This window comes from Lagenorhynchus albirostris, chromosome 16 (assembly GCF_949774975.1).
Source record: "Lagenorhynchus albirostris chromosome 16, mLagAlb1.1, whole genome shotgun sequence".
In the NCBI taxonomy this organism is placed as follows: domain Eukaryota; kingdom Metazoa; phylum Chordata; class Mammalia; order Artiodactyla; family Delphinidae; genus Lagenorhynchus; species Lagenorhynchus albirostris.
In genome coordinates this window covers 25,935,194-25,961,214 of record NC_083110.1, presented here as the reverse complement: position 1 = coordinate 25,961,214, position 26,021 = coordinate 25,935,194, and the positions used below count along the sequence as shown (strand labels likewise).

General features: G+C 38.3%; 2 protein-coding genes across 10 annotated transcripts in view; one reads left to right on the top strand and one right to left on the bottom strand.

The window, feature by feature from the left end:
- ADK (adenosine kinase) overlaps positions 1–5,343 on the bottom strand; it is a 484,687-nt gene extending 479,344 nt beyond the window's left edge. For 2 of the 7 annotated variants that reach the window (XM_060126256.1, XM_060126254.1), the window contains exon 1: positions 5,235–5,334. In XM_060126256.1, coding sequence (XP_059982239.1) covers positions 5,235–5,299 — 65 coding nt within the window. In that variant the 5' untranslated portion in view covers positions 5,300–5,334. Of the gene's footprint in view, positions 1–681; positions 763–4,655 lie in introns of all 7 variants that reach the window. The other 5 variants (XM_060126259.1, XM_060126257.1, XM_060126258.1 and 2 more) reach the window with 5 other exon arrangements.
- Positions 5,344–5,554: 211 nt separating this feature from the next.
- AP3M1 (adaptor related protein complex 3 subunit mu 1) overlaps positions 5,555–26,021 on the top strand; it is a 33,933-nt gene continuing 13,466 nt past the window's right edge. Inside the window, exons 1-7 of one of the 3 annotated variants that reach the window (XM_060125834.1) lie at positions 5,555–5,821; positions 15,633–15,908; positions 16,602–16,773; positions 20,892–21,029; positions 23,072–23,157; positions 23,832–23,965; positions 24,834–25,041. In XM_060125834.1, coding sequence (XP_059981817.1) covers positions 15,636–15,908; positions 16,602–16,773; positions 20,892–21,029; positions 23,072–23,157; positions 23,832–23,965; positions 24,834–25,041 — 1,011 coding nt within the window. In that variant the 5' untranslated portion in view covers positions 5,555–5,821; positions 15,633–15,635. Of the gene's footprint in view, positions 5,822–6,105; positions 6,297–15,632; positions 15,909–16,601; positions 16,774–20,891; positions 21,030–23,071; positions 23,158–23,831; positions 23,966–24,833; positions 25,042–26,021 lie in introns of those variants that run through there. The other 2 variants (XM_060125837.1, XM_060125836.1) reach the window with 2 other exon arrangements.

Sequence of the window (26,021 nt, the reverse complement as noted above, 5' to 3'; positions counted from 1 at the left end):
CATCCTGACCAGAACACTCTTCAGAATTTTAATTCTCTTATTTTTTTCCCCACTTAACTCTGATCATTTTGCATACAGGCAGGATTTTAATCGATGGAAGGGAAGTAGAGCCATATTCCTGGTAGAAAGTAGCATATTGGCTTAATGTTTATATAGTGTTATTCAGTCTAGGCCTATACCTAAAACCAGAAACATAGTTTCAATGCCTGTCTTTTTACCAAAAACCCTTCTCACTTTCCCTGGGCTCCAGGCATTTCATGTTTACCTCTAGATACCCAGGACAATCCATGCAGGCTTTCCTCTGACTCTGCCTTTTCACCACCCTCTCTCTGCCCTAGTATATAATGTCTGGGAAAGGACCTTATTAAGGGATTCATACAAAGTACCTCAGGAGACTTCTGTTTTTCATTTTCCTTCAAAACCAAAGTTTTAATCTTAAAGGATTAAATTTATAAATATAAGTGAACAACATGCAATATCACCCGAAAAGAGCCAAACTCAATTTTAGGCTTCATTGTTAAAAACATAAGGTCTAGAAAAGTAAAGATTATCAGTCCCACTCTATGCTGCGCTGATAATTTATCCAACAAACATTAACTGAATAGTTCCTAAGGACCAGGCACTGAGCAATACACTATGGACGCACAATTGATCATCCTTTCTCTTTTCTAGTATGCATACATTTTTCTCATTTAATCCTCACAACAGGCCACTCCAGGAACAGTACGCTCAGTTTATAAAAATCATCTTCTGGAGAATTTCCTGAAACAGAAAAAAAAAAAAAGGTGTTTTAAAGAGATTGGACGTTGAGAACAGACTTGAGGACACAGGGAAAGGGGAGGCTGGGACGTACAGAGTAGCACTGACATATATACACTACCAAATGTAAAATGGATGGCTGGTGGGAAGCTGCTGCATAGCACAGGGAGATCAGCTAGGTGCTCTGTGACCACCTAGAGGGGTGGGATAGGGAGGGTGGGAGGGAGGCTCAAGAGGGAGGGGATATGGGGATATGTGTGTACATATAGCTGGTTCACTTTGTTGTACGGCAGAAACTAACACAACAATTTTACTCTAATAAATACATATTTTTTAAAAAAATAAATAAAGACCAAAAAAAAAATGAAGAGGTTACTAAAACTGTTGCTTGGTCATCTAAAATACTTACAGACTTTTATTCCTAGGTTTAATACACAATTTTAAAACACAGGGTCCTAGTGAGAGGTAAAAGGCAGAAGGAAAGACTAAAAGGAGTCCATGGAAGTGAAATGGTTAAGAAGCAATAATTTGAGAAAAGCTCAACATTTGCTGATTGGAGAAGTGCAGTTTGTTTCCTTTTTAATAGAGATTAAAATTATATATAATTTATATATATATAAATTATATAAAATTAGAAGTCATGATCCAGAACAATGTGTAATTGCTAAAACATCAGAGAGTTACAATGTGGGCTCTTCAGATTCAACCCTTCCTAACATCGACTTCAGAGCTTATGAATATTTGCTATGATGAATAAGTAGAGCTACTCCTGAAGAAGATTAGGCAGAACTTGAACCTGTAGGTGGAGAGACTGGTTAAGAATCCAACACCAAGTCTAAGCAAAATAAAGTTTCAACTTGAGTTGTGGCAGCAGGGATGGAAAACAAAAGGAATTTATCAGACATAACTGAAGAAGAAAAGACCAACTTTGATAACCATACGCAGAGGGAAAATGAATCAAGTATCAAGGTTCCAAACTTTGGAGTAAGAGAAGTTAGTGGTGCCGTTAACAGATGTAGGGACCATGGAAGAAGGTGCAGATTTAGGACAGCAGATGGATTTAGTTCGATATATATGACTTTGAAGTGTCAGCAAGACACTCAGAAGGAGATATTCAGCAGACAGTTAAAATTAGGGTCTGAGAGCTGAAGGTAGAGGTAGAAAGATCACACAAGTGGAAGTGTTCAGTACAAAGCCTGGACCCTCCTACACCTTCTGCTTCAGTCAGACCAAACAAATGTAGAGGTAGAAAGATCAGACAAGAGGTAGAAAGATCACACAAGTGAAAGTGTTCAGTACCCCAACAGAGGCAGCTCTCTGCCATTTCTACCTCCAAACAAACTTTTCTATAAGCCAGACACCCTACTTCACATCTGGTTAGCATCGTCTTTCAGTATGTCATCTTTCGGTATGCTCAGTTATCATTTTCCCAAACCCTACTCATTTTCCACCAAGAGGATGGTACCTGGGTCTTAGCTCTCTCACTCCATGTACCTAATTTTTAGCACCATGCCTAAAATAGCAGGCATTTGAAAGACTGACTAAAAGAATAGGCTTTGCATGTGCTCAACAAGCCTTGGAAGGAACTCTATCCTCTTTAGAGGTGACCGCTGAAGAAATTAACTTGGATGATATTTCCAAAGGAGAGAAAAGAAAGTTAAGTGGTCCCAAATACACGTAATCATCATGGAACATTTTTATCTAGGGAGCAGTTCCCAAAAATGCTTCTTGACCTCTTTCAGGCCTAAATACATCATCTGTAACACAAGGATCATTATTCCTACTTCACATGTTGATGGGAAGATTAAATGAGATAGCATAAATAAAGCACCTAGTATAATGTATGGCACTCAATTAATGTTCCTCAACCCAATGTGAAAATATGACAGAGCTAGCTTATTTCTTTGCAACTTCAGTAACTGCTATACCCTAAAAAGCCTAGAAAAATAATGGATATTTGAGAAAGGGAAGCTAGACTTGTCAGATGCTCTCCATGAAGCCGTTTTTTCCAGCCTCACACTATTGTCACTTTTGTGTGGATAATTCTTTGGTTTAGGGGGATTCCTGTGCATTGTAGGATGTTTAGCAGCATCCTTGAATTCCACCCACTTGGTGCCATTAGCCCTCCCCGCCAAATATGTCTCCAGACATTGCCAAATGTCCCTTGGGGGGGCAATACTTCCCCTGCTTGAGAACTACTACCCTAAAACTAACTGAAATTCTCACAAAGCCCTAAATCCTTTTCTTGACATCTACAAATTTATATCATAAATTTATTTGTTCCCTAGGAACTGATTCTACACATTAAATCATGCTTAGACTTTATAAGCCGTTCTCTTAAAAGTTAACCAAAACTGTTAGCTAGCCCCTTAACTGTCAAGCAAGTCATCACAGATAATGCATGAAGTCTAACCACTCAGTGTATTACCACACTGAGACCCTTAAAGCCAAACTAATATAATGAAAGTAGGAATAGCCAATCCCAAAAGGTCTTCACACAAAATGAAGAGATTTATCCCAGTACTCAGGTGTCTAATCCTGACTTCATGTCTACAAGTGGTACTAACTACATATTTTATAAAATGAGTTTTAGTTGCCTAAGGACTTTTACAAGTTTTACGTAGACACTAATAACATGTAAAATAACATTACACCTGTTTAAGAATTATTATGTATCATATACCCATATATTGCAACAACGTAAAAAGCTATGTACACTAACCACAGAACAAAACAAAAAACAGACAGGAAAGTAGAGAAACAAAAGCTGAGTGAACAGTTCACTAGGGCTTTTGGACAAACTGTGTGAGGTTAATAAAGTTGACCTTGATCAAGTTACTTAACCTCTCTATACCTGTTTCCTCCTTGCTAAAATGTATATAATTATAGTGTCTACCTTGTAGTGTTGTGGGATTGAATGAGTTAAAAAAGGTAAAATGCTGAAACAATACACATTAAACATTATTATTTATCGTTATTTTTAAGGCTGCATAGGCGAAGAGAAGCGTATCTTGGGTGGTTGTATACAAGTAGGCACAGTAAAGTCAAACAACAATGAACATGCACCCAGATGCTCTATGTTCAAACTTCAGTTCCTTAACTAATTGTTTCATTTGGGCTTCCATTTTCTCATCTGTAAAATAGGAAAGCACTTTGAAAACAGATTACCATATGACAAAATCTAAGGGTTGTATGTTTAGTAGGATAGCAGGGGAAAGTTGCAGCTGTCTTCCAATTTGGTAGAGGAAACTTTGTGAAGAAGGTATTTTTTAAGGAAATACTCTAATAATGGGCCAACCAGGGAAAGCACATGCCTTGAACCCAGGTAGGTCTGATTCAAAAGCCTTTGCTTTAGTCTACAGTTTGAAAGCTTAAAACGAAAAAGGAACATCCTGAGTCGTTTAAAAAAAAAGTTTATTTTCTTCATATAAGGTAGGCACACTAACCCTTTGACCCTTTGAAAGTAATAGGAATACATTAAAGGCACTGGCAGGGATTTGGTCACCATCCATTCAAAACAACGTTAACACACCACCAAACCGCTAAGTGATCTTTTCTTTTCAGTTATGAAAGATTCGTTCTTTCAGAGGTAAGGAAGGGTAATGCTAGAAAAAATGAGATTTGCCTTGTATGATCAGGAGTGTCCCAACAGTTTTAAATCAGTTTGATGTCTATTTTTAGATACAAAAATCTTTGCCTTCCAAGGAACATTTCAAAATCATCAAGGAATACGCATACTGCACCTTATACTTATTAGGAAGTAATATTTTAACCAATAACTTTTTGTAAGTAAAAGTTGCAACATCAAATCATATGTGAAACAAAAGTTAGGTGCAGAACTATCTCCACTGCTGCCAAAAGTGCAAAGAAAAAAAGAAAAATCAAGCTTTCCTAACCGTTCAGGCAAATGCCACCTCCGCAAAGCCTCGGAGGGGGAGTCTTGGTCCCCGGTAGAGGATCTCCAAAGATAACACCATTCGGTTCGATGTACGTACGAAAAGGAAGGTCAAGGCGCCCTTCCGCGACCTTTACGAAAACTCCCAAGAATTCTGTCTTTGCCCCAGGGTAGAGCTGTCGCTGGGCATTCTCCTCGACATCCCGCCGGGAAGAGGAGGTCGCCGCAAGTGACTCGGATCAGGTCGGGTACGGTCCTCACTGGTCGCACCAGCTCAGCTCGAGCGGGCTCCCACGTGGCGCCCGCAGCCTGCCCAAAGACGGCGCTGCACCCCCGGCCGGCGTTCTGATTGGCCAAGGGCGGCCGAGCGTCTCCGGAGCCGGCTGTGACTCGGCCAAACTGGGCGGGCGCCGGGCAAAGGGTCGCAGCCAGGAGGGCAGCTACCCGAGCAACCGGTCCCGTGTGTTGGCCCCATGCCGGCGGTGCGGATACCACCCGGCGCCTCGGTCGCGCAACCCCATGTGGTCCCGGGTTAGCAGCAGGCACAGTCACCCTCTACCCTGTGTCAGGTAGCGCTCACCTCAACGCTCGAGGCGCCTCCACCTTCAGCTTTTTGGGCTTCGGTTCCTCCTCAGCCGCTGCCATTTTCGCGCTCCCACCTCACTTAAGCTCCAGAGCTCGCCCCACCCCTTCGGCTCTCGAAGGCCCCGCCCCCTCTCCCATCACCTCCTCCTTATCTCGAAACCCCGCCCCTCTCGGCTCCTCTCAGTTCGTGCCTCTCCCAGGCACAGCTATTTGGCTCTACCTCTCGGCCTCACCCATTGGCTAGTTCACAGCTCCTCCTAACCCCGCCCACCCGATTGTAGGGACACCCTGACTGGTTTAGGCTGCCGATGAGCGCCTAAGTCCAGAAGATGTGAAAGCTCCCGTTTCTCTAGACTCTGGATGATCTAGTAGATTATATCCTAAAATTCAAAAGACGTCTTTCTCCTCATTCAACGTCTTCTCACTCATTTACTCTTTCCAGTACTGTTGGTTACTTTGAAGCTGTTAGTCAGGCAATCTATCCGGCATCCCAACTCCGGGGTCCTCACGATCTTCTCAGCTGCCTCGGCCTCCGTCAGGAGAGGACCCCGCGTCGAATCACTGACTGGCCCAGGAGTCGGGGTGAGTGTGAGGGGCTGGGGGTCTGCGGACAGGGTGGCATCACGAAAAGTGGGACGTAGGCTGAATAGCTCGGGCTCCCGACTGCAGTCTGGGGTGCGGGAGCGTCTCTGGTGCTGTGGACCGGGGCCGCGCCTCCCTCCCGGCCTTCCGGTCTTTCTTGCCAGCTGGGCCGGAAGGGAAAGGTGCACCTGCAGCCCAGTGTTCTCAGGCCCTCAGGCTCAAGAGGTTCAGGCTCATTGGGGTCCCTCACCGTGCTCTGACGCGGGAAAAAGGTCTTGTCACCCACGGAGAGCTAAAGTACCGACGACTTGGACCTCAGCCCCAGGCTTCTGCTGTGGAGGACAAAATCCTTAAGTGTCCTGAGCGGACGTCCTGTTAGAGGGTGGCGCCTGGATGAGCCTGGGGTAATGCGGTGAGGACAGTGTTGCAGTTCTTCAGAAACGAGTTGATAGGACTGTAAACTGAAGAGGTGACAGTGAGTATGGAAAAGTGATAAACGATGTGCTTGGTTGGATTTGGTGGATTTGGATTGAACCCGAAGCTGAAGCTTGATTAAGAACTTGATACCTCTATAAAACTAGGAGTCCTCACATGAGAAGGAGGAATTTTGTGGAGCTTGGAATATATCGAGTTTGAAACAGTAGTTTAGGTGGAGATGAAAGAAAAGTTTATTTTAAAAAAAAAGCCTGGTAAGTAAGCCAGAAAGAAACTTTCCAGGGGAGAACCAAGACAGGTTAAGTTCGTATAATTTGGTAAGAAGTATTTGTTTTGTTTTGGGGAAACTTATCAGTGACATGAAATGCTGCAGGGATCAAAGGAGGAAGTTGAAGTCTGAGAATAGGTTGTTGGATTTGATGATTAGGAAGTCATTGGATCATTTGAGAGAACTGCTCTAATAGAGTCCGTTATTGAGAGGAGAAACTGCAAGTGTAGACTAATGCTTCTTCGTTTGGAGCATGAAGTGAAAGATGGTTGGCAAGGTCCATAAAAGGTTTGGGGTTTGTTTGTTTTGTGTGGGAGCAGAAAGCAAGTAACTAATGTATAAGATTAAACATTCAAGAAACAGGAGATAAGACCTGGGAAGAGAGGAAAGGGGATGGGATCAAAATTACAAGTGGAAAAATTAGTGTTAGAAAGAACGGAGGACACTTTCATTTGAGATCATAGGAAAAGTGGAGGATTGAAATGAATGAAAAATTACCTGAATCTTAACATACCTTTAGTAGGAATGCTCTCTTGGCAATAAAATTAGCTTTTCTTACTGAATCTTAGGATTTTACAATGTTTTTAAACAGTCAACATAATAGACTATTGGAGTTCCCTGCAGACTAGATATTTTTAAGTAGCTCAATAATATTTCAGTTCATACATAATGAGTGACATTTGTAGAGAAGAGGAATTCACTCTCTCTCAACAAATGACCTTCTCTCCTATTACGCAGAGAAAATAGAAGCCATCATCTTCTTGCAACCAAATGTACAAATCTGCTTCCCTTCTGTTTAAAGAGGAAAAAGTGTCCCTTCTCCTTGGGAAGGCAAATCCTTTCACCTAGTTTCCCAGTGCCATCCTCTCCTGACTTCTCAGGGTCTTTTTTTTTTTTTTTTTTTGGTTAAGTTACTTCTTCTTTCCAATTCATCAGCCTTTCCCCTTCAACTCACATTTTTCCTTCAGCATTTAAAAATATTCTTCCTTAACTTTATGAACTAATCCCATTTATTTTCTTGTCTTTTCCTCTCCTTCATAGCTATAGTTCTTGAATGTATCATTTACTCTCATCTCTGTTTTTCCAACTTCTTGCTATTTATTTCTCAGCACACTGCAGTATATTTTGTTTCCACCATTCCACTGAGCTACCACTGAAACTGCCCTTACTAAGATCACCAAATGGGGCTTCCCTGGTGGCGCAGTGGTTGAGAGTCCGCCTGCCGATGCAGGGGACACGGGTTCATGCCCCGGTCTGGGAAGATCCCACATGCCGCGGAGCGGCTGGGCCTGTGAGCCATGGCCGCTGGGCCTGCGTGTCTGGAGCCTCTGCTCTGCAACAGGAGAGGCCACAACAATGACAGGCCTGAAAAGATCACCAAATGGCCTCTATGTGTTAAATTGTACGTTCTCATCAGGCTGAAAATTTGCTTCCTTTGAGGCAAAAAAAAAAATCATACTTTTATGTATAAAGCATGGGTATTTATGGTACATAAAGAGGTGTACAGAAATATTCCATGGTATTAAAATTTTATGGAAGAGGGGTGTGAGTGAACGGGAATCTAAAAAGGCACCTTAGGATACAATAATGAAAGTTGAGAAACACTGTAAAATAACAGATATTTTCAGTTTTCCTTGTAGCTTGACCTCTTTGTGCCATTTAAAATGTTTACCACTCCTTTTTTCTGGAAACACACTAATATACTCTGGTTACTAGACTCCCCCCCCCCACGCTTTTTTTTCTTACCCTCTTCGGCCACATCTTCTCAGTTTTTTTCCAGGTCCACTTTCTTGACCCACATGCTACTCAGATTATGAAGTTACTTCCATAGGTTCTTTTCTACTATACACATTCTCTCTTTGTAGTTTTAGTCTCCTTATAGTTATATTTTGCATTAATAAAAAATCATGGAGCTTCCCTGGTAGCACAGTGGTTGAGAGTCCGCCTGCCGATGCAGGGGACACGGGTTCGTGCCCCGGTCCGGGAAGATCCCACATACCGCGGAGCAACTGGGCCGTGAGCCATGGCCGCTGAGCCTGCGCGTCCGGAGCCTGTGCTCCGCAACGGGAGCGGCCACAACAGTGAGAGGCCCGCGTACCGCAAAAAAAAAAAAAAAAAATCATGATTACAGTACTCACAAATCTATCTCCAGTTTGGCTTCTCTCTGAAGCACCAGACCTATATATACAATGGTCTTCTGAATATATCCATTGGGGTCAGATATATCCAGAATTGGGTCAGATTGTATAGGACCAGGGCTGAATCCCTTGTTTTCCCTCTCGTCTCCACTGCCTGTTCCCCACCCCCCAAACTTTTCTCAACCCTAAATGTTTCTCTTTTCATTTTACTCCATCCCTATTATCAACACTCTAGTCTAGACCACACATAACTCATCTCTCAACTAGTGTCACAATATTCAGTTGCCCAATTATCCAGTTTCCACAGTGCGATCTTAAAACTGTAAATTGGGTTGCATGAATCCCCTGCATAAAACCATAAAAAATGATTTTACATTGCACTGAGAATAAAGTGAACCAATCTCTGCTTATCTTCTCCATTCTCATCTCATCACTTCCATCCTCCTTCTGAAGTTGCTAAATTTGTACTGCATTTCTTTGTCTTATGTTCTTTCTCACCTTGAAGCCTTGTGGATTTTTATAGCGTACTGTATTTCCCCTATCATCTTACTGTATTAAATTGTTTGCCTTCTTTGCTGAACTCTAAATGCTGTGAGTTCAGGGACTCTTATTTTGTTCACCTTGTATCCCCATTGCTTAATATATAAAACATTCAAAACTGTTGAATGAACAGGATCAAGATATTGGTTAAAAATCAGAATAGCTAGATTATTTTCTGGTTTCATTCTCTCACCTTAGATACAGGCCCTTCTATACCTCCATTCTGTTATATATAGAAGGAATACATTTTCTTTTTTAGACACTCTTCCAAGGATATTTTGACTATTGTAATTGCACTGCTTGTGAATCATCAGGGTGAGTGTGTTCAACATTCAGTAAAGAGGGTTTATGAAGTATTTAAGCTGCAGTCAAAGCTCTGATGGAACTGCCTCTGAACACAGTTTCTTAAGTGGCTTTAAAATAAGCTTGGAGAATTCTGTTTTCTGACTCAGAAGTCACTAGGAACAAAAAGATAGTTGTGGTGGTAGCTTTCCCAGAAAGTTTATTAAAATAATGAAATAAATAACTGCAGCTACTCAAAAGATAAGTAGCTAAAGAAACAAGCAAATTTACACTGCTGCATGTGGTATTTGTTTTTTGCATTAAGTCCTTGGTCTTAATATGGATAGAAGAAATAAACTTTTTTTTCCTATAATAGAAGGTTAAGATGGGTTTTGAAGCTAAGCACTGTTGAAAGCTACAAGTGCTGTGCTTTCCTCTCAGCACTGAGGACAACAGCAATAAATCCAGATGGCAGTTTAACTTACTCTATTCTTCTGAGACCTGAACTACTGCCAATGAAAACAACTTTGGTGGAAACTTTTCCTGGAAAGAATTTTTCACCAGCTTAAGAGGATGTGTAGGAATCTGGCCGCTCAAGTAAAGAAACTACAAAGTCACTTGCTTCAAGAATAAGCAGCTTTTTTAGGGTATATTGTGGCAATGGAGTACCACAGATCCATGTGAACTACATTTTCTTTAGGATGAATAGCTTAAGAAGATAACCTATGTCAGCTCTCTTAAATATAATTTCTGGTCTAAATAATTTATTAGAATACATTTTGGCTTCTAACTAAACAAGAGGCATATCCTTCAACTCTTCCTCTTAAATTATAAGCTCAAACAGCACATTTGCTGCCCAGTCCAATATGATAACAGCTAGCTCCATGTAGTTATTTAAATTTAAATTAATTAAAACTTCAGTACCTCAGTTGCATTAGCCATATTTCAGGTGCTCACATGTGACTGGTGGCTGCTGTATCAGACAGCACAGATAGAGGACATGTCCATTATTGCAGTAAATTGTACTGACACTGATGCAATAGAGTGTGTTCCTGATAATTAGTTTCTAAGAGGCAGGTAAGAACAGGAGCTCAAGATTCAACTGGATCTGGGTTTGAATCCTAGCTCTGATACTTATTGTATCATCTTAGATATTTGACTTATCATTTCCAAGACTTTATTGTCTTATCTGTAAAATGGGGATAAAAACAGTATTTATAGCATTGAGTTGTGAGGATTAAATAAGATAATATAAAAAAAAGATAATATAAGAAAAGTGCCTAGGATAGTGTCTGGCCCACAGTAAGTACTCAATTTTAGATATTATTAATTCATTTATCTTTAATGAATAAAATACTTTGAATGAAGCTGAAAATTAATTATTGTGAAGGATGCCATATTCCTTAGGGGGCTCACCTGAAGTGCTCAAATCTGGGTCTCATTGAGTTGATTCCAATGTTCCACTTTAAATCGTACTTTATATTTCAGATGAAAATTTCATTCCACAAAAGGCATCACAATGCAAATTTAGTTGCAGATCTTATTGCTGGGTACTCCTGTTCTATTTTTTTAAAGTGTATCAGAGAACAGAGGTTAAAAGTCAGTAGGTTCTCTATATTCCAGTGGCACTATTTTAACACTCAAATAGAAACTGACACAAAGCAAACCTATTAAACAAAGCATCTGACTAGATAAAGTGGAAAGATTTAGGAGGTTCCAGATATTAATCTGGAAAAATTTAGTAGGTCCAAAGCCTGAGGTATCAGCGTTTATTGCTGCCAACTCAGGTTGATAACTTGGCTAAATAGAGATGCCTTTGAACAAAGAAACATTTTCTTTTTCTACTAAACTGGAACCCTAAACTATCAATATTAACAGCATCCATACTTTATTAATACAATAATTGCTAAAGCACATCTTAGTAGTTAGTATTATTTACTTAATAACTATTGAACATTCACCAAATGGGAAGAGGAAATCATCACCAAATAGTCTTTAAATGTCAACTGCTTTCATTAAGTAAATGACTTCCTATAAAAAACTGGTCAGGTTGATGTCATTGTTTTCTGTGTCAATAGAATTGAATGAATTCATTCTGGAAACTCTTCCTTTCCTATTTGGAATTTATCTTCATGCATAGAAATTATTATATTCATAGATTTTATATTCTTTCTCCTTAGGCTACATTTATCATTCACTACTGTAATTTTGAATGAATGGACCACTAAACACCTGATACTGATGTTATCTATATAAAAGAAAGGAGCAAGTTAAGGTAGATATTTGTCCACTGTCTCCCATATTACAAGGACAATAAACTTTTTATTTGAAGCATAACTAACACTCAGAAAAGTATACAAGCCATAACATAAAGCCCAATGAATTATCACAAAATGAACACAACTTGTAACCATCATCTAGATCAAGAAATAAAACATTACCGGCACCTTAGGAGACCAACCCTGTTCCTGTCTCAGTCATCACCCCCACTCTCCTTCCCAAAAGAAACCATTTGATTTCTCAAACTATAGATTAGCTTTGTCTGTTCTAGAACTTCATATAAATAGAATCATACTGTATGTATCCTTTTGTGTCTGGCTTTGTTTGTTCAATATTGTGTTTGTAAGATTCGTCCGTATTTGTTTCATGTAGCAATAGTTTATTCATTTTCATTGCTGTGTATTTCCCTTTAATAATACACTAGTTTATTTTCCCATTGTACTATTAATAAACAATAATAGTTTTCACTATTACAGTATATTTTTATACATGTTTTTTGTGCATATTTGTACGCATTTCTGTTAATCCACCTGGGAGTGGATTTGTGTGTTACAAAGTATTAAAGAATACTTTTTATTAATTGAAAAAATAATTATATTAAAACTAAGCATTTTTTAGACTGAAAACTACTAAACTGCTGTTTTCTAAAAATGTGAAGTTTAGTAGTTTTCAGTATATTCACAAATCTCTAATTCCAGAAGATTATTTTTATTTTTTTATAAATTTATTTATTTTATTTATTTATTTTTGGCTGCGTTGGGTCTTTGTTGCTGCACGTGGGCTTCCTCTAGTTGCAGCAAGCGGGGGCTACTTTTCGTTGCAGTGCACGGGCTTCTCATTGCAGTGGCTTCTCGTTGCAGAACACGGGCTCTAGGCACGTGGGCTTCAGTAGCTGTGGCTCGTGGGCCCTAGATCACAGGCTCAGGAGTTGTGGCTCACGGGCTTAGCTGCACCACAGCATGTGGGATCCTCCCAGAACAGGGCTCGAACCCATGTCCCCTGCATTGGCAGGCAGATTCTTAACCACTGCACCACCAGGGAAGTCCCTCTAATTCCAGAAGATTTTTATCACCTCAAAAAGAAATACAAAAACCAGTAACTCCCCATTCTTCCCCCTCTACCCAGCCCCTGGCAACCACTAATCTACTTTCTGTCTCTGTGCATTGGCCTGAATTCTAGACATTTCATACAAATGGAATCATACAATATGTGATCTTTTGTATCTGGTTTCTTTCACTTAGCATAATGTTTTAAAGGTTCATCCTGTTGTAGCATGTGCTGGTACTTCATTTCTTTTTATGGCTGAATAACATTTCATTTTGGATATCTGTTATTTATCCATTCATTGGTTGATGAATCCATTCATCAGTTGATAGACATTTGGATTGTTTTCACTTTTTGACTATTATAAATAATGTTGCTAAGAACATTCGTGTACAAGTTTTTGTATGGACATAGGTTTCCAGTTCTCTTGGGTGTATACCTAGGAGTAGAATTGTTGGGTCATTTGGTAACTCAGTCTTTAACTTTTGGTAGAACTCAAAACTGTTTTCCGCACAGCTGCACTGTTTTACATTCCTACCAGCAATGTATGAGGGTTCCAGTTTCTCCACAAACTTGTCTACCCTTGTTATTGTCTGCCTTTTGATTTGATTATATCTAGCCTAGAGAATATGAAATGTTATCTCATTGTGATTTTAGTTCATATTTTGAAAAGATAGTGAGCTCTAGTGCTTATCAGCCATTTGTATGTATATCTTCTTTGGAGAAATGTCTTTTAAAATTCTTTGCACATTTTTTATTGGGTTATTTGTCTTTTATTATTGAGTTGTAAGAGTTCTTTATATATTCTGGATATTAGTCCCTTGTAAGATGTATGGTTTACAGTTATTTTCTCATTCTGAAGGTTGTCTTTTTACTTTCTTGATAATGCCTTTTGAAGCACAGAAGTTTTAATGCTGATGTAAGTCTGGGTTATCTGTTTTTTTCCTTTGTTCCTTGTGCTTTTGATGTCATATCTTAAAAATGTTTTCTAATCCAGGGTCATGAAGATTTATGCATATATTTTTTCGAAGAGTTTTATTGTTTTAGCTCTTATATTTAGGTCTTTGATACATTTTGTATTAATTTTTGTATATGGTGTGAGATAGCAGTCCAACTTCTTTATTATGCATGTGGAAATCCAGTTGTCCCAGCACCATTTGTTGAAAAGACTATCCTCTCCCCTACTGAATGGTCTTAGCACTCTTGTCAAAAATCAGTTGACCGTATACGTAAGGGTTAACTTAAGAACCTTCAATTCTATTCCATTGATCTCTATGATTCTCTTTGTGCCAGCACCTCACTGTACCTTACATCGAGTTCTGAAATCAGGAAGTGTGAGTCCTCCAAATTTGTTCTTCTTTTTCAAGATTGTTTTGGCTCTTCTCGGTCTCTTTCATTTCCATATGAATTTCAGGATCAGCCTCTCAGTTTCCATTTAAAAAAAGGCAGCTGGTGTAATAGGGATTGCATTGAATCTGTAGATCAATTTGGGGAGTCATGTCATCTTAACAGTATTAAGTTTTCCAATCCGTAAGCATGAAAGGTCTTCCCATTTTTTTAGGTCTTTTAAATTTCTTTCAGTGATGTTCTATAATATTCAATGTACAGGTCTTACACTTCTTTTTGTTAAATTTAATCCTAAATGTTTTGATCTGTTTGATGCTTTTGAATTGCTTTCTCAATTTCATTTTCAGATTATTCATTGCTAATATATAGAAATACAGTTGATATTTTATATTAATTTTATATTCTGCAACCTTGCTTAACTCATTTATTACTCTAGTAATTAGTGTGTGCGTGTGTATGTGTAATCTTTAGAATTTTCTACATACAAGATAATATCATCTGGAAATTGAGATCGTTTTGCTTCTTTCTTTCCAATGTGGAAGACTTCTGTTTCATTTTCTTGCTTAATTGCCCTGGCTGGAACCTCCAGTACCATGTTGAATAGAAGTGGTGAAAATGGACATCATTGTTTGTTCGTTTTGTTAAGTGGAAAGCTTTTGGTCTTTAAGTATTAAATGTTAACTATGGGATTTTCTTTTTTTTTTTAATTAATTTATTTACTTATTTATTTATTTTTGGCTGCGTTGGGTCTTCATTGCTGTGCACAGGCTTTCTCTAGTTGCGGAGAGCATGGGCTATTCTTCGTTGCGGAGCACGGGCTTCTCATTGTGGTGACTTCTCTTGTTACGGAGCGTAGGTTCTAGAGCGCAGGCTCAGTAGTTGTGGCGCACGGGCTCAGTAGTTTTGGCGCATGGGCTCTAGAGCGCAGGCTCAGTAGTTGTGGTGCAAGGCTTAGTTGCTCCGCAGCATGTGGGATCTTCCCGGACCATGGCTCGAACACATGTCCCCTGCATTAGCAGGAGGATTCTTAACCACTGCGCCACCAGGGAAGAAGTCCCTAGCTATGGGATTTTCATAGATGCTCTTTATCAGGTTGAGGAAGTTTCTTTCAATTCCTAGTTTAAATATTTTTAATTACAAAAGGTTGTTGGATTTTGTCAAATTATTTTTCTGCGCCTTTTGAAATGATTATATTTTTTGTCTTTTATTTTATGAATATTGTATATTGTGTTGATTGATTTTCATATGTTGAACCAACCTTGCATTCTTGAATAAATCCCACTTGGTCAGGGTTATAATCTTTTTTATATGTTGCTGGATTCAGTTTGCTAGTATTTTGTTGAGGATTTTTATACCTATAGTCTTAACTGATATTGGTCTGTAGTTTCTTGTATTGCCTTTGTCTGGATTTGGTGTCCAGATAATACAAGGATGCTTTTTTGATATATACTAAATTTAAACGTTTTTCCTCCCCCAGAAAATGATCCACAGTCTATTTCTCATAAACTGTTCCGGTGACATATTTCTAGAGAAGCACTGGAAGAGTGTTGTGAGCCAGTCTGTCTGTGATTATTTCTTTGAAGCTCAAGAGAAAGCAGCTGATGTTGAAAATGTACCACCTGTTATTTCAACACCTCACCACTACCTCATCAGTATCTATCGGGATAAGCTCTTCTTTGTCTCTGTCATACAGACTGAAGTGCCACCTCTCTTTGTAATTGAGTTCCTACATCGAGTTGCTGATACTTTTCAGGTTGGTTATTCATCAGATACTTTGAATTTGAATTATCCAAGTTATATTATGATTATATTCTTTAAATACCCAGTTTTTGATGTGTAGTCTGTCTCTCTGTCTCTCCCTCTTCTTTTCAACTAAGCATAAGTTCATAAACATAAACCTTTTTAGTAGGGCATACGGTAGTACACATGGTGCTCCAGTTACTGTTTTAGAAGAACAAAACAATCTCATGGTAATGGAAGCTGTATTTTTTTTTATGTATTATAAATTATGTCATCAGGAAATAATAGTGCCCTCCACATACAGTTCTCTGAATAGTACCACGATTTTGACTGGTTATGAAATCTTCCAATACTTACACTTTATTTTTTTCTTGTCTTGCTGAATATACCAATAATTTTAAACTGATCTTTGTTTTTTGGAGTACCTAATCAAGGCAAATGAATTTTATAGTTCACATTCTGTTTTAACATTTCAGTGTACTTTCTGGCATAATATGTAATAGGAATTCAATTCAATTTAAAAATATTAAGGAAATATTGAGAAATAGTATATAGAACTATGGAGGGTTTTTTCACTCTGTTTTACATATTTTCAACATCTTAAACAATGAATTATGCTACTGTAAGCTTACCCTTTAGAACAAAAAGTATTTAGCAAGCCTGTCTTCATGTCTTCCATTGTGTAATGTTATGTACATTTTGTTAGGACTACTTTGGTGAGTGTTCGGAGGCTGCAATTAAGGATAATGTGGTCATAGTATATGAGCTCTTGGAAGAAATGTTAGACAATGGATTTCCACTGGCTACTGAATCTAACATTTTGAAAGAATTGATTAAACCACCAACAATTCTGCGTTCTGTCGTCAACTCTATTACAGGTAAGATGAAACACACTCTGTTAGGAACTGAGCCATTAAAACTTCATAAACAATTCATTTTTGCTTATGATCTGGCAGATTATTAAGGTAGTCCATTTTGGCCAGAATTATAGTTAGTGATAATGTTAAAATGGATATATATTTCTTTTCATGAAAAGAGACTATATCTTAAATGATACAGAACTTTTGGTTATTACTCTTCTGTTATTTTGCTACAAGACTACAAAAATATTATTACTATTGTTTAACAAGAACTAGTAAGACTGAATAAATTATCCCAGTTAATCATAAAGAAGCCAGTGTAGTGACAGCTGTTAACTATTGTGGTAATCATTTTGTAATATATACATAAATCATGATGTTGTGTACCTTAAACTAATACAATGTTATATGTCAATTATATCTCAGTAAAGCTGGAAAAAAAATAAAATTAAAATATAGCATTATAAATCTGGCATTATGCTGCATACCCCACAATTACTAGAGTATAGAAAATTTAAGACTGCACCACAGAGTACATGCCATCTCCTCCAAGTCTTTATTTTGTACATATAGAAGATATATTAAAAAGAGAAAATTAAGTCTATTTGTGAGATTTCGTGCATTGTGGGCCTTGTATTTGTGTTACAAACTTCTAATTTTGGTTTAATTCTTGAGTATAGCTAGAAATTAGGTACATCCAGAGGACGATATACTTTTGAAAGTATCAAAGTCTTCTAGAGAAAGATTTCTGTGAAATGTTATATGCCACTTCAGCTATACTGTCCACCATTGCAAACCCCTTTCCAAGTGCACTGACCTAAAAAATGGGGTAAGAGAGGCCTATAAGAAAGTGATCATTCCTTTATTCATCCTCTGGGCAAGACTGAGTGTCAGGAGAAATTTAAGGAAAGATAGGGAAGGGTAAGCTGTGACAAAGCGAGAGAGAGGCATGGACATATATACACTACCAAATGTAAGGTAGATAGCTAGTGGGAAGCAGCTGCATAGCACAGGGAGATCAGCTCGGTGCTTTATGAGCACCTGGAGGGGTGGGATAGGGAGGGGGAGGGAGGGAGACGCAAGAGGGAAGAGATATGGGAACGTACGTATATGTATAACTGATTCACTTTGTTATAAAGCAGAAACTAACACACCATTGTAAAGCAATTATACTCCAATAAAGATGTTAAAAAATAATAATAAATAAGGGGCTTCCCTGGTGGCGCAGTGGTTGAGAATCTGCCTGCTAATGCAGGGGACAGGGGTTCGAGCCCTGGTCTGGGAAGATCCCACATGCCGCAGAGCAAGTGAGCCCGTGCGCCACAACTACTGAGCCTGCGCGTCTGGAGCCTGTGCTCCGCAACAAGAGAGCCGCGATGAGGCCCGCGCACCGCGATGAAGAGTGGCCCCCGCTTGCCACAACTAGAGAAAGCCCTCGCACAGAAACGAAGACCCAACACTGCAAAAATAAATAAATTAATAAACTCCTACCCTCAACATCTAAAAAAAAAAACTATAAAAAAAAAATAATAATAATAATAAATAAATAAAAGACATCAACTAACCGCCAAAAAAAAAAAAAGATGGGGTGTCTTTGCTCCTAAAACGTAAACTCTGGATGAGAAACTGAAAAAAAAAAAATTAAAACACATAAATAACAGTATAAGATTTTGAAAAGCAATTCCATACTTTATAGATGGTGTAGTGACACTGGAGGGTACACATGGTGTAATATTAAATGGGAAAAAAAAAACAAAACAGGGAGTTCCCTGGCAGTCCAGTGGTTAGGACTTCTTGCTTTCACTGCTGGAGCCCAGGTTCAGTCCCTGGTCAGGGAACTAAGATTGCACAAGCTGTGCAGCGTGGCCAAAAAAGAAAAAAAAAAGCACACAACCATAAAAAGTTACTCTTAATTATACATAAATATTCCCACAAAAAATGTTCTAAAGTTTATAATACCATCTCCAGCTAAGGAACTACATATTATCTTTATTTTTGCGTTATACTTTCTGATTTCCAAAATGAACATGTATTTTATAGTCAGAAAAAAATTAGTGAAATATAAAATTTTTTAAATTTGATATTTTTTAAAATATTTATTTATTTTATTTTTATTTATTTAGCTGCTCCGGATCTTAGTTGCAGCACACGGGATCTTTAGTTGCAGCATGTGGACTCTTAGTTGCAGCATGCGTGCAGGATCTAGTTCCCTGACCAGGGATCAAGCTTGGGCCCCCTGAACTGGGAGCGCTGAGTCTTAACCACTGGACCACCAGGGAAGTCCCATAACATGGATTGTTAAGGCAATACATTATAAAGATCAAGAGAGTGGTTCAGTGGATAAAGTAATCTCTCCTGAACTGTAGTGGGTGGCCCTAGGACAGGGTCCTGGAGAATCAATAGAATTTAGGAAGAGAGGGAGGAATAAGAACATTCTTCATAGATGGAACTGTATGAGAAAAAACACACAGTGAAAAATCTTGAATTGTATTTACCTGTTTAACAGAAGTAGAGCTGTTTTTCAGTTGAGTAGTGAGATAAAATTAAAAAGTTAAGTTGAGGAAGTCCTGGAATGGTAGTCTAAATATTTAGCTTTAATCATAAAGCCAGTGGGGAAACATTTAAAGTGTTTGAACAGAAAGATTAAAGTAGTGTTTTTAGAAAATTCTGGAAGGCAACAGGATTGGAGACAGGAACACCAACCATAATTACACTACAAAGTTGTATGTGTACTTTGACTGCAACTACAATCGAACACGGGTTTAAACTGCCCAAGTCCACTTAAAGTCAGATATTTTTCAGTAAATACATATTATAGTACTACACAAGCCGCAGTTGGTTGAATCTGTTGATGCAGAACCATGTGTACAGAACACCAACTGTAAAATTATACATGGATTTTCAACTGCACAGGGATCAGCACCCCTAAACCCTGTGTTGTTCAAGGGTCAAGTGTGTATTTATTATTTTTAATAAATTTTTATTTATTTATTTTATTTATTTAGGCTGCGTTGGGTCTTCGTTGTGCGTGGGCTTTCTGTAGTTGCGACGAGCAGGCTCTCATTAACGGTGGCTTCTCTTGTTGCGGAGCACGGGCTCTAGGCACCCAGGCATGCGGTGGCATGAGGGCTTCAGTAGTTGTGGTGCACGGGCTTAGTTGCTCCTAGGCATGTGGGATCTTCCCAGACCAGGGATCGAACCCGTGTCCGCTGCATTGGCAGGCAGATTCTTAACTACTGCGCCACCAGGGAAGTCCCAAGGGCCAATTGTATATTTTAAAGTGAAATCTGAAAAAAGCAAAATTATCAAAATAGAAAAAAATAATAAATGCAACCTGTTTTGAAGGAAATGTTTAAAGAAATGTACCAAAATGTTAATGGTAGGTGTATTTTGGTGATAGGAAGATAGATTTTTTTTAGCTACTTTTCTGAACTTTTCACATGTTGTTGTTATTGTTAAGCATGTACTACTTTTGAGTTGGAAAAGTAAATTAACCAGAATGTTAAATATGTCACAGCTCAAGGGTATATGTTTTGGACAACCAGACTTATTTTCAGACATATGTCAGTTTACCAGGAAATTAGCCAGATTTTGAACATTAGCCATATTGCATGTGGGTGTGCGATATGGGTGTGCTGACCTTAAAATGGGAAACGGCCAGAGTATGTTCTTCAGCCAGTTAACTCTGCTTGGCGGCATCTCATGTATAATTTAAGCTGAATACCAAATGGCCTACTTATCACTCTGTATTCTCGGTGCAGACATTTTATCAGCAGAGGGTTTTGAAACAACCAGCCTCTTTTTTCCTCAGTGGTAGCAGGATGAGATTCTGTTGTTGAGCCACTGGAATTAGGTTAGGTTACTGTTAACACACAGGAAGCAAAAGATAAGTAAATGAATTTAACCTGGTTTGGCAGATAGACACAGGACCACATGGCCTATTTCTGTCTTCTAGAAATTTGATCACATTGGTATGGATATGTCTCTGACAGTTCTGTAAACCATCCACAACTTCAGTGGAGAAATACCCAAACACTAAAGAAGCAGCTAAAGTACTTGAGGTTTTTTTTCTGTTAAGAGCTTTTCTGATGAGCATCTTATGTGTTAGCTTTGCTTTCTGTTTTTCCGGTTTCTAGGCAGTAGTAATGTTGGGGACACACTCCCCACTGGGCAGCTGTCCAACATCCCATGGCGCCGAGCAGGGGTAAAGTACACAAACAATGAAGCCTATTTTGATGTCGTTGAAGAAATAGATGCAATTATAGATAAATCAGGTAATTGTGTGCATATTATCTTATCAGGGAAAAAACAGTTCAGCTGACATAAGCTGAATAGAAAACCGAAATCCCTTGGCAGTATGCATTTCAGTGGAAAAGCATTCATTTTCAAATCTGTTTATTTTGTCCAGAGGTTACATATTATTTTCATAACCTCTAGTTGAGAAATGCCAAACCTTTGTAAATCAGATCTAATGCCACCTTACTTTAAGCCAGTTATTACCCTATATTCATTTCCATCTTGCCATTTATTCAGTTTAATATTTGTTGTATATCTACTATGCACCATACTTTTTGCTACCAGTTTATCTGCGGTCCTTCTAGTAAAGACCCCAGACTAAAGAGCAGTACTGTATTAGAACCATAACGTTTTATTAAAAACATCTAGTCCAACCCTCACATTTTATACAAGGCGAAACTGAGGCTTAGAAGAGTTAAGTAATCTGTTCAAGGTCACACAGCTAGTTGGTGTGTGAATACGAGTTACTGTGAATTATAGACACTGTCTCTACAGTGAGTGCCCTTTTTATTATAAAATTCCATTGTATGGAATAATAGCTGTACTATTAAAGAATAATGGCTCTTATTTCTTAAAAGTTAACAGCTAGCTTAGTCCATTTCATTAGAAGCTTGGCTAATTTTATTTTAAATATTTTAACTTTGATTTATTGTTAAAGTATTTTAAATAAAATTAGCCAAGTTTCTAATGAAATGGACTAAGCTAGCTGTTAACTTTTAAGAAATAGGAGCCATTACAAACAATAAATGCTGGAGAGGGTGTGGAGAAAAGGGAACCCTCTTACACTGTTGGTGGGAATGTAAATTGATACAGCCACTATGGAAAACAGTATGGAGGTTCCTTAAAATACTAAAACTAGAACTACCATACGACCCAGCAATCCCACTACTGGGCATATACCCTGAGAAAACCATAATTCAAAAAGAGTCATGTACCACAATGTTCGTTGCAGCACTATTTACAATAGCCAGGATATGGAAGCAACCTAAGTGTCCATCGACAGATGAATGGATAAAGAAGATGTGTGGTACATATATACAATGGAATATTACTCGGCCATAAAAAGGAATGAAATTGAACTATTTGTAGTGAGGTGGATGGACCTAGAGTCTGTCATACAGAGTGAAGTAAGTCAGAAAGAGAAAAACAAATACCATATGCTAACACATATATGGAATCTAAAAAAAAAAAATGGTCATTAAAATATTTTAATTTTGAAAACAAAAACACTAATTTGAAAAGATACATGCACCCCAGTGTTCATAGCATTATTTACAATTGCCAAGATATGGAATCAACCTAAGTGTTTATCAACAGATGAATGGATAAAGAAGATGTATACACAGTGGAATACTACTCAGCCATAAAAAAGAAAGAAATTTTGCTATTTGCAGCAATACGGATGGACTTGGAGGTCATTATGCTAAGTGAAATAAGCCAGATAAAGAAAAATACGATATCACTTATGTATGGAATCTAAAAAAATACAACAAACTATTGAATTTAACAGAAAAGAAGACTCACAGATACAGAGAACAAATTAGTGGTTACCATTGTGGGGTGGGGTGGGAGAATGGGAGATACAAACTGTTGGGTGTAAGAGAAGCTCAAGAATGTATTGTACAATGCAGGGAATATAGCTAATGTTTTATAATAACTGTAAATGAAAAGTAACCTTTAAAAATTGAATAAATTTTTTTTAATTTTAAAAATCACTGGAAAAAAATATTTTAACTTCATATCCAGCAGTCTTACAAAGTAGACGCTATAAAGATAGGGACAGGTTTGATTTTCCTTAGAATTATCATATTCTAACCAGAGATAGGTATAGGCCATGGCACTCAGTAAAGAAGCTATCTGAACTAGTGTAATGGGTCCTCTGTCCACTAACCTTTTAATAGATGTGCAAAGCTTCAGTATGTCTGACACCCAGGAGATATGTCCATTACTTCAGATACAGTGATAGCTCTAGTAAAGATGCAGATTCCAGTGATGTTATCACCTTTATTTCTTTCTTTAGGATCTACAGTCTTTGCAGAAATTCAGGGGGTAATTGATGCTTGCATTAAGCTATCTGGAATGCCTGACCTTTCCCTTTCTTTCATGGTAAGTTTTCTCCTGTTTTGTAGCTCCTTGCAAGCCTAATACATGTGAAGTACTAAATGAAATGATAAATACTGAGACATGTTTGTTTTAGATTGCAAAGGATTATCTAAGAAATATTCCTAACACAGCTTCCAAAGACAGTAGCTTACATGATGAGCATTGCCTTTATGGAAAGGCTGAGGAGGGGTCTTTGCCTCTGAGTATGCTAGAAGTAGCTTAAATGGCTGGCTGGCATCTGCAAATGTGCGGTGCTACTTTTCCTGAATTATTACATGCTTTGTTGATATGAAAGGGCATTGATCTTTTGCATCATTTTAGATACAGCATGATACACTACTAAGAACCATAAAGAGAACTGAGCTCTGATGCTATCTCTGCCTCTAACTTGTCCTGACCCTGAGCTCTTTGAACCTCAGTTTTTTCATCTATGAAATGGAAATGATACCACTCAGATTTTCTACCTCATGGTTATTGAAATTCAAATAAAATAATGTATATAAAATACTTGCAGACTTTAAAGCATTGTGAAACTAAAGTTGTGTTGATGTGATCATAACAAACTCTTACATGACTGCTATATCTTGATGAAGCATATAATTTCTCATAGTATCTGAATTAGAGTTACAATATTCATTATACTTTATAAATATGGTTGTCTTCTGTTTCCCTGGCAGAACCCGAGGCTTCTAGATGATGTCAGCTTCCACCCCTGCATCCGGTTCAAGCGTTGGGAATCTGAAAGGGTTTTGTCATTTATTCCTCCAGATGGAAACTTCCGACTCATATCATATCGTGTCAGCTCACAAAAGTATGTTGATGCATCAATCAGAATCTCCTGTCAAATATCAGTGTACTGCATAGAACTCACTTTTCCCTGTTTCATTCTGACAAGTTGGGTACTTGAATTCATCATTGCTCCCTTTAGCCACTGCTCACCAGGAGACCCAGGAAGAACTGGTGAAAATGTGTGTCTAACATAATCAGTATACTTTGAATCTTAAGAGTACAGAGTAGTAGTAAATTAGACTGTAGTAAAAATATGTATCTGAGAGCAAGCATTTTGGACCATGCATAACCTGGGCAAAACCGTAAACCCATACCATAATTTTACTGTGGTCTGTGGACGTCATGGCTGATAGAAGGAGACAGACTTACCTGTAGCTCTCCAGGACATTCTTCAACTAACTGGCTTGAAGTTACTCTTCTCTGCAGTGAAGTTTAGATGAATGATTTAGCATCGTGAGTTGTAGCTGGTTTGTCCCTTGAAAATATCAGAAAGTATTTTGGGTAACATCAGAACAGGACTTAAAAGCAGAGGAATTGTTTCTTGGCCCTTACCACATAAAAACTGATTTATTTAGTTTGTATAATTTTAAATTATCTTTCTATGGGATCCTATTTCATTTCTTTAAACTAGGGCTATTTGCCCCAATTGCTTATACTATAATTAAGCTTCAGATTTCTATCTTGATTTGTATACTTACTGCTCAGAAATTGTATAATTCCTAGCGGAGTGGTTCCAGAACACTGTGCTATACTCAACCTGCTCTGGTACACATACTCAATCTGCAGTTCTGGGGGTAAAGGATACTCTGGACTGAGGTTTTCAGGCCACCTCTGGAACTCACACTATTAATTGTATGTTTTTGTGGTTGTGTCTTTCTTTCTCTTTTTAGTCTAGTGGCAATACCAGTGTATGTGAAACATAGCATCAGTTTTAAGGAGAACAGTTCTTGTGGTAGATTTGATATTACAATTGGACCAAAGCAAAATATGGGGAAAACTATTGAAGGAATCACAGTGACAGTTCACATGCCAAAGGTTGTGTTGAATATGAACCTGACACCAACACAAGGCAGCTATACTTTTGATCCAGTTACCAAGGTACAGCCACCTAAAATCAAGAGTGAGCAAGTGTTTCTGCAATCTTTATTTTGTGCTTTGGGGATGTGGGGGGACAGAGGAAAGGGTCTAATGTCTTGGTTAAAATTGAAGTTCCTAACAAAACCTGGAATGCATACTGTGCTGTGCTTCTGCCACTGCCTGAAGAGGGAATCCTGCATCTGCTGCTGAGTCGACAAACAGAAGTGAGACTCATTCTTTCTTCCTTCAGAGTCTGCCTTTACCTATCCATTGATAATCCAGAGATTCACTCACTCTTCAATGAGGAAGATGTCTCATAGAAGCCTGTGATATAACTTTTGTCTTCCTTTAACAAACAAGGAAACTAAAGCTCTGAGGTCAAGTGACTTGCTCAAGGTCACACAGCTAGTTAGAGGCAAGGTTGGGATTCGAACCTAAGGCTATCTGGTAAACTTTTTAAAAAGAGAAAAGCATTATGTGGATATAATGATCTATTAATTGTTAATAGATACTATAATCTATTAATTGCTAAATTTTCTGTAGAAATTAAGACCTTTCTCTTCCTTTCTAATTTAAAAGCATTGTTTCATACTCTTCCACAGAGGATGTTGGCTAGGAAAGCTGCCTTCTCACCCTACATATATTTGCCTCTAGCAGAAGGATTTCAGAGAAATTGTAAAAGATGATTTTTCTCTCTGCTTCCTGCTTGGGTAAAAAATGATTCTTTTCTTCAGTAGAGTCATTGAGCTACCTGGTAAATGCAAAGGGTTTTCTTTTTTTTTTTTTTTTTTTTTTTTTTAGTAAAATCATTGAATGTTAAAGATCATCTAATCCAATACTGAGGATTTGAAGAATCTCCCCAGAGACCACACAGGGATGAGAAGTGAAGGGGGAGCTCCAGATCCCTGGCCCTTCACCCCAGCTTCAAACATAATAGCTTCAATTTCTCATCTGTTACTGAGCTTCCTCACTAAAGATTTCATTTGAACAAGGGGTTCCAT